The following is a 13,540-nucleotide window of genomic DNA, read 5'->3' on the forward strand; positions in this document are numbered from 1 at the left end:
AAGCATTCATCTTTCTCCCATTAGAAACATTGCATACATACTACCAACTAAGGCTCCTTTTTTTTCTTCTACCGACTGAGCAAGTAAGGCCAGTCCAGAACTGTCCAGAACACACTGTTATGTTTATTAGCTTAGCGCATTTTCCTTGGTGCAACAGTACCAGTGGATGTAGACCCTACAAGGTTTCTCTAGAGGTCAAGTAATAGTCATCTTGATTTCTCAAATTTGATTTTCTTCAAATTACATACCAATTGGCAATCAACTGAGTCCAAGCACCAGTAGAGCACTAATGGCGTTCAGTGTTTTTAGAGTAGCCCCAGTTGTAGTAGATGTATCTCAAAAGAAACCTCATGACCTTCAATTATTGTTATTCTTAAACCCAATAATGTCATTTCAACAGCAATTATCCATGTATTTTGGCCATTTTCTCAACTATAGTTGGTTTGCTCTGGTCTGCATTAGAATTTGTAAACTTGGAGCATTTTCCTCTTGGTTTTCAAACCAAACCAAGCTCCAAAATGTGCCTCAATAAACCACATGAGAACGTTATCTCCCCCTGTTGGACGGAAGCTAGAAAGTAAATACAGGAAGAAGGCCCTGTGTTCCAGACTAGTGCCCATATTTCTGGGCGGTTTAACATGGAGCAGTGGCAGAGATTGCATTTGTTCATTGCTGTAGTAATTATCTGGGTGGTATGCCAGGTCATGCCAGGTCACACCAGGCTGTGGGAGCAGTTTCGCTCAAACGCTTGGAGTTCACCTGATATTTGGGTTGGATCGAGGGCAGATCACCCACACAGAGCACTCCAGAGTTTGTTTGGGACTGGACTGGACCAGGGTCAATGAACCAGGGTCAATTTAACCAGATTAAAAAGTGTGTGAAAACACCCTTAGTTTACCAGAATGCACTAATGTATCACTAAAGATGTCTGTTGGAGCTCCTAAAAGCATATCGTAATGGGACCACTATTAAATTCTATAAATTCTATTCCTTTCTTAAGGCTGATTTTACCCTGTAGTGCTATAGTGCCATCATCCACAATTTCTTCATTCCCACAGGAGCTTACTCGCTTTCCATACGGGACTGGGATGACATGAAGGGAGACAATGTGAAACACTACAAAATCCGTAAGCTTGACAACGGAGGCTACTATATCACCACCAGGGCCCAGTTTGAGACTCTGCAGAAACTGGTCAAACATTACACAGGTATGTGTTCAGTAAATATCAGATACACTTCCACTTAGGGTAGTCTTTTCTTTCTATTTTTTTTTTTTTCCTTTTAGATCATTGATCAGTTCTTTTTTGTAACTGATGCAGCATTTTCTAGATATGAAGAAGGTAAAGCGGTTTATGTAGAGCATGTTAAACCGCTGTTCTTCAGTAGAACCTCTTGAGAGAAACAATCAGTGTGCCCATGAAGCATAGCCAGATTCAGCGCATTGGAAGTAGGGGAGTTAAGTGTGTAGGGCAATCAGACTCAACGGTGTCTGACGGAAGAAAAGCTCTGGACAGTGGCTGATTGCTGCAGAGTGCCCAGAGTGTCTGCAGTGCGACTGGCAGTAGCAGGTGTGTGACATCTGTGTGAAATGCTTTTCATTCCCTGGGATTGCCTGTAATCTTGATTTAGTGGCCAAAGGAGAGTGTTGAGCAGGCTTTTTGACACCATGGCCACTTTGATCTCATGAGCTTTGTTACGTGGCCATTCTCAGAAAGGATCTCGTAAAGCTGTTAAGTCCAGCCCGTCATAATTTACTTAACCACTGAAGTGTTCGAGGTCGTCTTGGCATTTTGTGGATGTAAAAATGACCGTTTATAATTGGTCATAAATTGCTGTAAATGGCAGGCTAATGATTGTTAATAGCACATATCGTTTGTGTCTTGGTGTCTGTGTGTGTGTAGAGCACGCAGACGGGCTGTGTTACAGGCTAACTACGGTGTGCCCAACGGTGAAGCCCCAGACTCAGGGCCTGGCTAAAGATGCCTGGGAGATCCCCCGCGAATCACTGCGTCTGGAGCTCAAACTGGGGCAGGGATGCTTCGGAGAGGTCTGGATGGGTAAGAGCTACCAACATATATTCATTTATTGCTTCATAGTTTTGTGACATTAAAAGGGAGTGAACAAGGATGTGTCCAAAATGAATCTCTGCTACCTCACTATTCCCTCATTGTGCTACCTCTATAGTGTACTAAACAGCAGCAATCCAGTGGTTCAGAGATAATCCAGAAAGGTTTTAATGGATCAGATATTGGCTACTTTACATAGATTTACTTTGTTTTTACCGCTGTGCCCACTGTATAATCTGTTGTGTGGAACATGAAAACCTGTAACTTCTGTAGTTTCGGTATTTTGACTGCTCTTGAGGAAGCCGCCTTACCTCCAGACTCAGACGAAGTGTGCAGCTGCTTGATTTCTGCTGTTTTTTTGTCAGTTTCTTAAATCTGTGCTACTGCCACGTCTTTCACTCTTGCATTACAGTTGGTTGAAAACTAAATAAATCATGGCACATTCTCAACACTATAAATGACATATTAAACATTTGTTGTGCAATCTGGTGTCAACCAGTGGATGATTGTTGCTCTTAAGGTTTGGGAGGCTTTCCTTGCCACTCTCATTTGACTTGATCAAAAGAGACTCGGACCTGGATCTCTGTAAAGCTGCATTGTGACAACATAAATTGTTAAAATCACTGTGTAAATATGTATATTTCATATGTAGTCAATGAAACCAGAATAGATCAGTTCAAAGTCAAACATGAAGGGATTTTGCTGCAACATTTTCAAATAATTGGTAGCCAATTTTGAACAAAACATATGCCAGATTTATGTAAAATTGCAAATGTGCAAATAATGTATATAATAATATATGAAAATCATTTTTTTAAAATATGTCAACAAACCAAAAAAAACCCTCATCAAGCCAAAGATCATAGTGGCAAGGAAAAGCTGGAGGAAGAAACTTTGGGAGGAACCCTAGACTTACAAAGGGGGACCAATCCATCCTGATCAAAAGTATATAAATATATATAATTTTATATAAATTTGCCAGTCATTGTATGATCACACAAGTCTGAGTGTTATTCTTGAGTGTACTGATACATTCGGTAGTTGTGAATGTTATGATAATAGCAGCTGTTGGAGTCCATGTAAACTTCGGGGTAACCAGTAATAAAAGGTAGGCAGTTAGTCTGAGGCAGGTAGCAGTGGCTGGAGGATGGGCAGCTGCTCTAAGCTGGGTAGCAGGAGAGCCCAACAGTCAAACTTCCATCAGTGTTTGGCTGGACGGGTGGGCAATCATTGGCTCTGGAAAAAGGTAAAGAGAGATGAAGAGGCTGCATCAAAGCGCTGCATCATGTTGGCGTCCCACCTCAACAAAGACACAGCAGATAAGGCAGTCTTCTCTCAGCAAAACACTGACTCTTCAGCTAGCCAAACAAGGGCAAGGAGCAACTGATCCATGCGGTGGAGAACAGAGGTCTGTATGACGCTCAGTGTTTAAATGCGGCGTCGCTCGATTACAGATCAGAGCTGTTTTTCTTTAGACAGTGTGTGTCTTCATGCCTGACAATCTGATAAATATGAAGACAAACACTGTGGCAAGAGGCAAAGTGAGCTGTGAATAAGTGAAGCCCCCCCAGCTGGGGGAAGTGCCTCTCTGGAAAGCCCCACAGGTAACCGCTAAAAGTTAAACCCTATGAAAACAGAGTGTTTTATTCTGAGACAATATAACAGGGTTGTAAATAGGCTTGTAATCCTTCATCTGAGCTTTTATCACCTCCGCTAAAGTCTCACACTTACTATTTATACACAGAACACTTAATAACTCAATACATGCATTTACTGGCACCTTTAACTACTGTTCGTCTCTCCGTTGCTTAGTAACAAGAGACTCACAAAGGTGTATTCAAATACAAGGTATGGGTATAGGGTAGTGTGTTCACTAGAGACCAAAAACAAAGCATTATGGGAGATGGTAAGGTCCTCAAAATCACCCGGAGTTCAGAGAATCTGACGAATTTTTTTATAATAGTGCCCCAAAATGCAAACCGGGATCCATTTAGGTCACAGCCGAGCATGAGGCTGATCTCATGAATATTCACGCTCTACATTGTCCTATTCATCGCTTTTACAGAGCTGCTTAGTTCTCATTTTGAGAGAGTGATGAAATAAGGCAAGGCCGAGACAATTGTGCTGTTCTCTTTGTGCGGATAAAATTGCCTGTATAGGATTGTATCCGTTACATACGCCATCAAGTACACGGTGCCTCTGGCTCAGCAGCAGATTTGACAAGAGTCTTGCTCAAAGAGCACACGCTGACAAGCGCCTTCTCACGTTAAGCGTTTGAACCCCACGTCCCGAGCCGTTGTTTAGCAGGCTTGGAGCTGTGTATAATGAGCTGTTGGTGTACTCGAGTGTGGAGGCATTTGGGAAAACACACCGCTTACCTCTTTCATCACCACGTTCAAAGCCTTGCCTACAGCAAGCCTCAGCATGCCACAGAGGGTTACGCAATCTGAGGAATTCCTCCTCTCTGCTCTTGCGCGTTTTTTGGGGTTTTTTTCCGCTAGCAGTAAGACCTCATCAAAGTGTAGTGGTGTCCCCATTTAAAGACCGTGTTTAGACTGCCAGTTGAAGTGGCTCAAATCTGACTTGCTGTCCAAATCGAATTCCTGTGCTTGCTAAAATGTGGCCAGGTCAGTTCAGAATCCACGATGCAACGAAAGAACAGCGATGCTGAACAAGGTTTTTCGTTTATCTGATGTGAAAGACAGCTTGTGAAAGGAAGCAACCTCAGGAAGCCCCAAACTGATGATCGAGTAGCATGCCAACTATATATATATCTGCAGTGTTTAGGGCAGTGAGTGATTTGGTGTGTCACCAGCTCAGGGAGGTAACTCAGCGATTGGCATGCTGGCTAACTCTCTAACAATAGAGGGTATGCTGGAACACGCTACCTTTATTAGGGAAAACAGCCAAACCGGCTGTTCTCTTCTAAAAGGCAGTTGGACTCAACAGCAATCCATCCAAATTACCAAAGAATCAGTGATACATAGACATTGATGTGTAGTCAAGAACATCCAGCCATAAAGCCTCATATCTGAGATCCGAGTGAAGTGCCTGAAAACAGGAAAAAGGTATATTTAGCACACTGGTTCATCCAGATTTGCTTGCTTTCCCTTTTAATTCAACTTAGCATGTAGTTACATTCGCAACTACAGTGTGCTTTTCTTATCCCACCCATTTCCAGAGCGTGACTACACCACACAGTGATCTCACTCACGTTTCATTGCCTGGATTGGATTCCACTGCATGTTCACCCCTGCTTGGGATGCACACATGGACAAACGCTGCAGTGCACAAACCCATAGCACGGCCAGTCGGCGGCAATGCAAACTTTAACATCAACAGTAAACAGAAACAAATTAAAATAGCATTATTCTAGTCTTCACATTGCAAGTCTTCACATTGAAATAGCAGTCCGTCAAAAAGGCAGACCGCACCTGTCTCTTAAAGGGAGTGGCTAGAGACTGGAAGCTGATTGGTTTGTTGCATGTTGCGCCCAAAACACACCCGTGAATAATTAAGAGACTTAGTACATGACTTTTGCTCATTTTGAGCCACGTAAGGTGTACTTTTCGCAGCGTTGTAATGGCAAAGACACACTGACACGCAGTTGACAGCTCGTGTAAAGAGGGTCCCCAGTCTGTCTGTCTGTACACCCTCTGTTAACAGCTAAATCACAGAAAGATGATTAGTACAGTCTCCTACCTGGCTGGGAATGGGGATTTAGGGCCAGTGAGGGACGTAACGGTCATGCTTGGATACAGCAAGCATTAGCATTTCCTCAGTTCTGATCCTTCAGAGGTCCGTCCCATTTAAACTGATGTAATTTAGCTGGTGAAAATTTACCATGGATTTAGGTCATGTCCTGTTTGTTCACTTTAGCGTAACCATAGGAACAGGTGTTTTTATGTGAAGTTATGATGATAACGTTGGACTGACGTAAAAGTGCAATTATTTGTAATCTGAAAAATGGAAGGGAGATTTACTATAAGAGCTTATCCTCTCTAGCCTGCTTGATATTCTGAAGAATCTCTGGCTTTTCATGTGTATCAGAATAGGCTCTGATATTTCTTTACCTCAAAGTGGTACCTGCACTCAGTCTCTGACTTTCATTTGGTTTTATTACTGTTGTGGAGGAAATGATTCAGTGATTCTTAAACATTTTAATGTAATAATTTAATTTTTAACAAAACTGGAGTATGAAATCTATGCCAGTATGTCATCTATATATGCCAGTATACGAGTATGCCATCTTTAGATTCACCCATCACAGTATACAAATCTCTTAATAGTATCTCTCCCGCTCTGTCTCTGTCTGCCTCTCTGCTAGGCACTTGGAATGGTACTACGAAGGTGGCAATTAAGACACTGAAGCCCGGCACTATGTCTCCTGAAGCTTTCCTGCAGGAGGCTCAGATCATGAAGAAGCTCAGACACGACAAACTGGTGCCTCTCTACGCTGTGGTGTCTGAGGAACCCATCTACATCGTCACGGAGTACATGGGCAAAGGTAACAAGTTAGAGCTGCAAGCAAACCAGTACTGTTAATATTTCAGAATGTTTGGAATGGTATAGCCAGTACTGCACACTCATCCTCACTCTCTCATGTCTGTGTGTCTCTCCTAGGGAGTTTGCTGGACTTCCTGAAGGAAGGTGAAGGCAAATATCTGAAGCTTCCTCAGCTGGTGGACATGGCAGCACAGGTAAGACCCGTCCGTACACCGCTCCCCCCGTCTGCCCCCTCCTCTCTGTTCTCAGTTAGTCAGCCTGTTAGGCTGAACATGAAGCCAGCTGTTTTCTGCTCCTGCTGTCACCGGGCTGCAGAGCAATTTGGAGCAGAGGAATGTGTGGCAGAAGCTGGGAGGCCGGCGTGTCTCTAAACGGCTGGCGCTCGCTTCCTTCCCCATCTGGCTGTCATATCTCTTTAATATCTGATCTGACATCTCGCCAGTTTCTCTCAGGAATCCTCATTTTCCACCTGAGGCTTAGAGCACTTAACCCAACCTCCACTCCTGAGCAACCACTTCAGTCTAAACTGTCCACTCACTTTTTCACTTTTTCTCTCTGCTCTTAAGCCAGCTCCCCCCCGTCCCTTCCCATCTCTCCACAGTACCACAGTGTTAACTTAGCCTTTCGGCTCTCTCTCACGCTTTTCAGTCATTGCCACTGATGGATCACTTTATTGATGAACATGATTTATCACTTACCCAGATGCAGTCAATCAGCCGAGACATGTTTGGTATCTTACTTGTGCTGCTTTTAGTTTCAAATGGGAGATGCTACGCTAATATGGCTAACAAACAGTGGGCTTGGACTGTCACCAATGTCCTCACTTTAAATTCATGGCAAAAGTTTCACTTATTTGCTTCTGAAAATGAAGTTAAAGCTAAAGTAAGTCCTGCCGTGTTCTAAACCACATTGATTGATTTGTCTGCGCCGAACATCTGGATGTGTTTTGGATGTGTATTTATGGAGAGTAGATTGGTGTTAGTCCAAGCTCAGTTCTTGGTAGCAACATGAGCCTAGCATCTCCAGCTTTATCTTCGTTAGAGACTTGAGTCTTGAGATCGAGTTGCCTCTTCAGTGTGAGTCACAGACTATCCAACATTTTCCTGAACCAGGATGAACGCACCAGACTCGCTCAGAAAATACTCCCCCGGGTTAACAACAAAAGAAGCATTGAGGTCCGGCTTACAGGAGGGCACATTTGTTATCTGCTGCAACCGTGGACTCCAGCTGACCCGAAATCTGCTGACTAGACGGTCCAGCACCAACTCAGGATGACTGAGCCTTTGCTATAATCAGGCTAAAACTTGTATAAATAAACTGTGACTTAAGCCTGCCCTCCCTCACCCCGGCATGGTCAGGTTTTAGGGCTGTTGGAGGTACAGCTTGGCTGTTTTCAGATCTGTTAATTGTCCTAACCGCGGCTATTTGTGCACTCTCCTTAATTAACCTGGTAATGTGTCAGTAATGCCCTTTAAATGAAACTCCTAGAGTGCTTTCCTTAACTGAACCCACAACGGCAGCGTTCCTGTTTGGAACCATTACAAGCCTACAGAGCTGCTGCTGTTGATGGAACAAAGCTGTGCACTTAAATGATTGACTTAAATAAAATGGCCTCTTGTAAAATGTCTTCACTTGTGTCAGTGAGCTAGAGGCAATGTTATTTAATTCATTAATAAATGAATTATTTGTTACAGATTAGATATAAGGCTACACTAATTCTAACCCTAGATTTAGCCCATAACCCGATATTAACCCCCTAACCTAACTCCAGGCTGACTATAAGGCTTTTCCACCCCTGACCCTAGTTCGAACCCTTAAACCTAGATTTCTCTAACCCTAGCTCCCAACCCTAAAAACCTTCCAGCTCTCCAGATCTTAATTTTAGCTCAGCACCCTAAGGAGGTCCCAAACCTAACTGGAACTCCAACCCCTGAGCCTATGAATACCCTAATCCTAGTTCCAACTAACCTAACTAACTTTTTTTTTTATTTATTTTTTATTTTTTTATACATATTTATTTTACAAACCCTATACTAGCCCACACTAAGCCTAACCCTAAATCAATCTCGAAGGCTCTCAAAAAATAACCATTCACAATCCTTACTCTAGCTAATAATAAAATATTATGAATATAGCTGGGGCATGCTTTTGTTGACCGCAATCTTGACCGTAAGTTAAAGGCATAGTTTGACAACATGACGAACATGATTTATCATTTAAACAGGCTAATGCTGCTAACAAACGCTGGACTTGAGGCCTATTATGGACCAAAAAAATAATAAATCATGGACACAAACACTTAATGGACTGCGGCGCTATGTACTTTCATTTAGAGCGCTGTTGTCATGGCTGCAGACCAAACTAACGGCGGCTGAACAGCTAATCTGGGTCGTAGCGGAACACAAAGGCTCATATGAAAAATGGGGAATGACTATGATCTACCTCTGTTCACTGTTTTTTGTTTGTGAGTTTACAGTGCAGTTTATATGCAAAGATTGCATATAAATAAATATTTTTACAGTGATTTCATTGGTGACAGTCTAAGTCCAGTGTTTGTTAGCAGTGTTAGCCTAGCTGCTCCCGCTCTAAACTCTTAAAAAAAAAAAAAAAAAAAAAAAAAAAAAAAAAAAATGGCACACGTCAGATATAGAGCACGTCTTGACTGGTTGACTGCATCTCGGATAAGTGATGAATCATGTTCATGAGACTTTTTCTTTCACTGAAGGTATTCCTTTAAAATGTGACCACAGGCATGCGCCCACTAGCTCCAGTGAACCGTGCTGGAGCATTTTTCTAAGTCTGGCTCATTTTCTCCTGCAGATTGCTGACGGCATGGCCTTCATCGAGAGAATGAACTACATCCACAGAGACCTCCGGGCGGCTAACATCCTGGTGGGGGATAATCTGGTCTGCAAGATCGCCGACTTCGGCCTGGCCAGGCTGATCGAAGATAACGAGTACACCGCAAGACAAGGTGTGTGTGTGTGTGTGTGTGTGTGTGTGTGTGTGTGTGTGCATTTATTAAGGGCTCATTTGCGTGCTACATGCAGTATTACGATTAGCAGACAGTGTGCTATGCAGTCTTGGTGTACTTATCCTTATGTTGATGACACTAGACCAAGGGCCAAGTTTCTTAAGACAGCAAATCACTTGTGTAGGCACTCTGGATAAGAGTGTCTGCCAAATACTGTGAATGCAGGTTCCTAATTAAATAAGTTAGGGGTGAAGGTAGGGGTGGGTCGATCACTTGGAACAGACATTAAGAATCATGTTTTGGGGGAAAAAATGCCCCCGATAAGGACAGCGTCTCTAAACCAACAGAGTTGCATAAATGACATGATAATATTGCCACTGATTGCACTGTTGCGGACAAACAGGTCTGTCCTCGGCCCATTTACAAGACCATGTAGGTCTGTAAATTCCAAAAAATAAAAAATATTATTCCAAAAAATATTATTATCTACGCTCCCTGTCAATTCCATCAGCTCCTCTCACCATATAGGAGCACTGTGTAGTTCTAGAATTCCAGCCTGTAGTCAATCTGTTTCCCTGCATACTTTGTTTGTTAGCCTCCTTTTACCCTGGTCTTCAATGGTCAGGACCCCCACACACAGGTATTCTTTGGGCCGGGGTCATCCTCAGCACTGCCGTGACACTGAGTGAATCTGACACAGCGGTGCTGCTGGAGTTATTAAACACCTCAGTGTCACTGCTGGACTGAGAACAGTCCACCAACCAAAAATATCCAGCCAATAATGTCCTGTGGGCTGCAGTGTCCTATGACCCCTGAAGAAGGACTAGAGGATAACCATTACAAACTGCAGCAACAGATACAGCGCTTCTGTCCCTGACTTTACATCTACAAGGTGGACCGGCTAAGTAGGAGTGTCTAATTGGTTGGACCAGCACCAGCACAACACACATTACTAACACACTCCACCAGCATGTCAGTCAGTGTTACTGCATTGCTAAGAATGACCCACCTCTCGAATAATAGCTGCTCTGTGGTGGTCAGTCCTGGGGAATCCTGACCATTGAGAAACAGTGTGAAAGGAGGCTAACGAAGTATGCAGAGAAACAATTGGACTACAGCTTTTCGCTGTGGTAGTACATTGAGAAGTGTGAAAGCGGCAAGTGTGGTTTTATTTAGGCAACAAAACGTGACTCAGAGTGTTGAATGACTGACGAGATTAGATCTTGCTTATTCTGCACTTATATACCCCGGGCAAATTATTAGGAAGACCTGCACAGCTGCTTATTCATGTAATTATCTAATCAGCCTGTCGTGTAGCAGCATAAAATCATAGCTCATAAAATCATGCAGATATGGTCTCGCAGCTTAAGCTAATGTTTATTGTTGGTGCCAGAAGGGCTGGTTTGAGGAGTTTTTAGAACCGCTGATCTTCTGGGATTTTGAACAAAACTGTCCCTCAAGTTTACTCAGAATGGTGTAATGAAAAATTACAAATAAGCGACAGTTCTGCAGCCGAAAACACCTTGTTGATGAGGGAGATCAGCAGAGAATGACCAGAATGGTTGGAGCTGACAGAAAGGCTCTATAACAACTCTAATATCCTCCGCTCTCAGAGTGCATAACACCTAGTAACCACCTAGTTGCTGTAGGTCTCCACCAGCAGAAGACCACATCAAGTCCCACTTCTGATAGCCAGGCACAGAAAGCTGAGGCTGCAGAGGGCACAGGCTCACTGAACAGCTGAGAACTCAACCTGCCTTGTGTCAACAGTCCAGGCTGGTGGAGGTGCTGGTGTAAGGGTGTACTGCTGCTGACCATGTGCATCCCTTGATGACCACAGTTTTCCCCTTTTCTAACGGCTACTTCCAGCATGATTAAGCACCTCGTCCAAAGCTCAGACTGAGATTCATGAACATGGCAATGAGTTCAATGTGCTGCAGTGGCCTGAATCCAACAGAACACCTTTGGGAGGTGGTTAGGGCTGGGCGATATGGTAAAAATACACATAATCACAGACTAAAAACATCAGTAGCGACAGATTCTTAAAAACTACTATTCAGATAATCTCCTGTGCTGGATACAGTAATTGTTATTCAACATCTGCTGCACTTCATCTAATTAACCTAGTCTAATTACACTGTTAGTAATGAAACCTGCAGCTGATCAGTGTTTATTAAGCACTAACAGTATCCTTCATATGCTGAGAAAACCATAGTGTATCACGATAACAAAAGTTATCACGATACAATGAAATATCGTCATATTGCCCAGCTCTAGAGGTGGTAGAACAGAAGGTTAACAGCATGAACATGCCCCTGCAGGAATTGTGATATGCGATCACACCAACTTGGACCAACATCCCAAATAATTGTTATCCAGTCTGATGGAATCCACGCCATGAAAAATTCAGGACTGTTTTGAGTACAAAAGGGGGTTCTTTCCAAGTACAGCTAGCACAGTGTCCATGATACGCTTCACTGAGTGTATGTGGGGAAACACTGGAACATTCAGGACATTGGTCAGTGTTTATCCAGTTTGGCAGCTCTCTTTGTGTCACTATTAATACGTCACTACGTTGTGCGTCATGATTGCTTCCAAACGCCCCCACTGTCCCGGATGAGCAGGCAGAGCGATTTAAAATTTTGCCTGTTTGACGTCAGTTTGTTTGCCCTCTGGGCCTGTAACCCTGGATGGAGCATAGTCAGTGCTATCTTAAGGACAGCCTTTGGGCCATATATGTGTATGTGTGTGTCAGACATTACAGTAAGAACGCTGTCCTCACACCAGGTCTTTTCCATCATTCCTAAATAAATAAAGATTACGCATGCTTCGTGATGTAGTACCCAAGATGGTGAGACCCGCGATACAGCTGGGTCTTGCCCTACCTGGTGCTGACAAGATCAGGTGTGCTGCCTGATTATAGTGTAGCTGATTGCTGAATTCCAGACTTCCAGTAAACAGTAATTACACAACTCTGGGGGTTTCGTTTTTGAGAGGTGAGTTCTTGAATGTTGGCGTGAGCAATTATTTAATTGATTTAATTGAGGCAGATGTTAGAACGTCATGAAATCGGACCAAATGAGCCTTGAACACTTAAGATGTTATTGAAAAATGTAAAAAATTTAAAAATTGCACATCTGTCCTAAAGCAGACTCATGGCATGGTGTCTTGCGCTCTGTGCTAACACAAACAGCCTCGAGCACAATCGCTCCTGATGCCTGAAGAACTCTCTCTCACTGTTCCTCCAGGAGCCAAGTTCCCCATCAAGTGGACAGCGCCTGAGGCTGCCCTGTACGGCCGCTTCACCATCAAATCCGACGTCTGGTCCTTCGGAATCCTGCTGACGGAGCTGGTCACCAAGGGCAGAGTACCCTACCCAGGTAAGCCTTTCGTAAACTGCATGTCTTTTCGTCTCACTGTATCAAACCCGGTGCCTAGTTTCGTTTACAGCATATAATAATTCTGCTGTAATTGATTTATTTTGATCTTTTGATCTTCATCATCCTGGATTTCAAGGTTTGAGTACAGTAGTGTGTACGAGGTCATGCTGGTTGTTTTTTTGACGCACCGTGCTGTCCAGGGCAGCTGCCACTATAATGTGGCTCACCAAGTTTAATTAACACCTTTACTACCAGCCTGCTCATCAAAAGCTATCTGTTGACCCTTTTTGAAGGGCATGGGTTTCCTCTGGTCGTTGCAGTGTCTGTGCTGTGCAGTGCGCCCCCTGCTGGAATGTGTAGGGCACTGCTGAGCATGTAATGACTGATCGGCGGCAGCCATCTGGTACACTGACCAGCAACCAGTTCTTATTTACTGCCATCTGTGCTGACCAGCCTGCTCGCTGCACAGCGGCCTCCACCGCGAATCACTAACTGGGTTATTCACGTTAGCCCAATTTTTCTTTCTCACGCACCTTCTCTCTTTCTGACTCTTGTTCTTTTTTTGCTATTATTTGAAAGAAGTAAAATAGACATTTTTATAAAGTAATCAAAAT

The 13,540-nt window shown here is 43.5% G+C and overlaps 1 protein-coding gene across 1 annotated transcript in view; it reads left to right on the forward strand.

The window, feature by feature from the left end:
- Positions 1-13,540, forward strand: part of yes1 (YES proto-oncogene 1, Src family tyrosine kinase) — a 43,978-nt gene that overhangs the window by 25,125 nt on the left and 5,313 nt on the right. The window contains exons 6-11 of the mRNA XM_072688127.1: positions 1,059-1,208; positions 1,902-2,057; positions 6,394-6,573; positions 6,690-6,766; positions 9,393-9,546; positions 12,795-12,926. Of these exons, the coding sequence (XP_072544228.1) occupies positions 1,059-1,208; positions 1,902-2,057; positions 6,394-6,573; positions 6,690-6,766; positions 9,393-9,546; positions 12,795-12,926 (849 nt within the window). The remainder of the gene's footprint in view (positions 1-1,058; positions 1,209-1,901; positions 2,058-6,393; positions 6,574-6,689; positions 6,767-9,392; positions 9,547-12,794; positions 12,927-13,540) is intronic.

This window comes from Salminus brasiliensis, chromosome 9 (assembly GCF_030463535.1).
Source record: "Salminus brasiliensis chromosome 9, fSalBra1.hap2, whole genome shotgun sequence".
NCBI classification, from domain to species: Eukaryota; Metazoa; Chordata; class Actinopteri; order Characiformes; family Bryconidae; genus Salminus; species Salminus brasiliensis.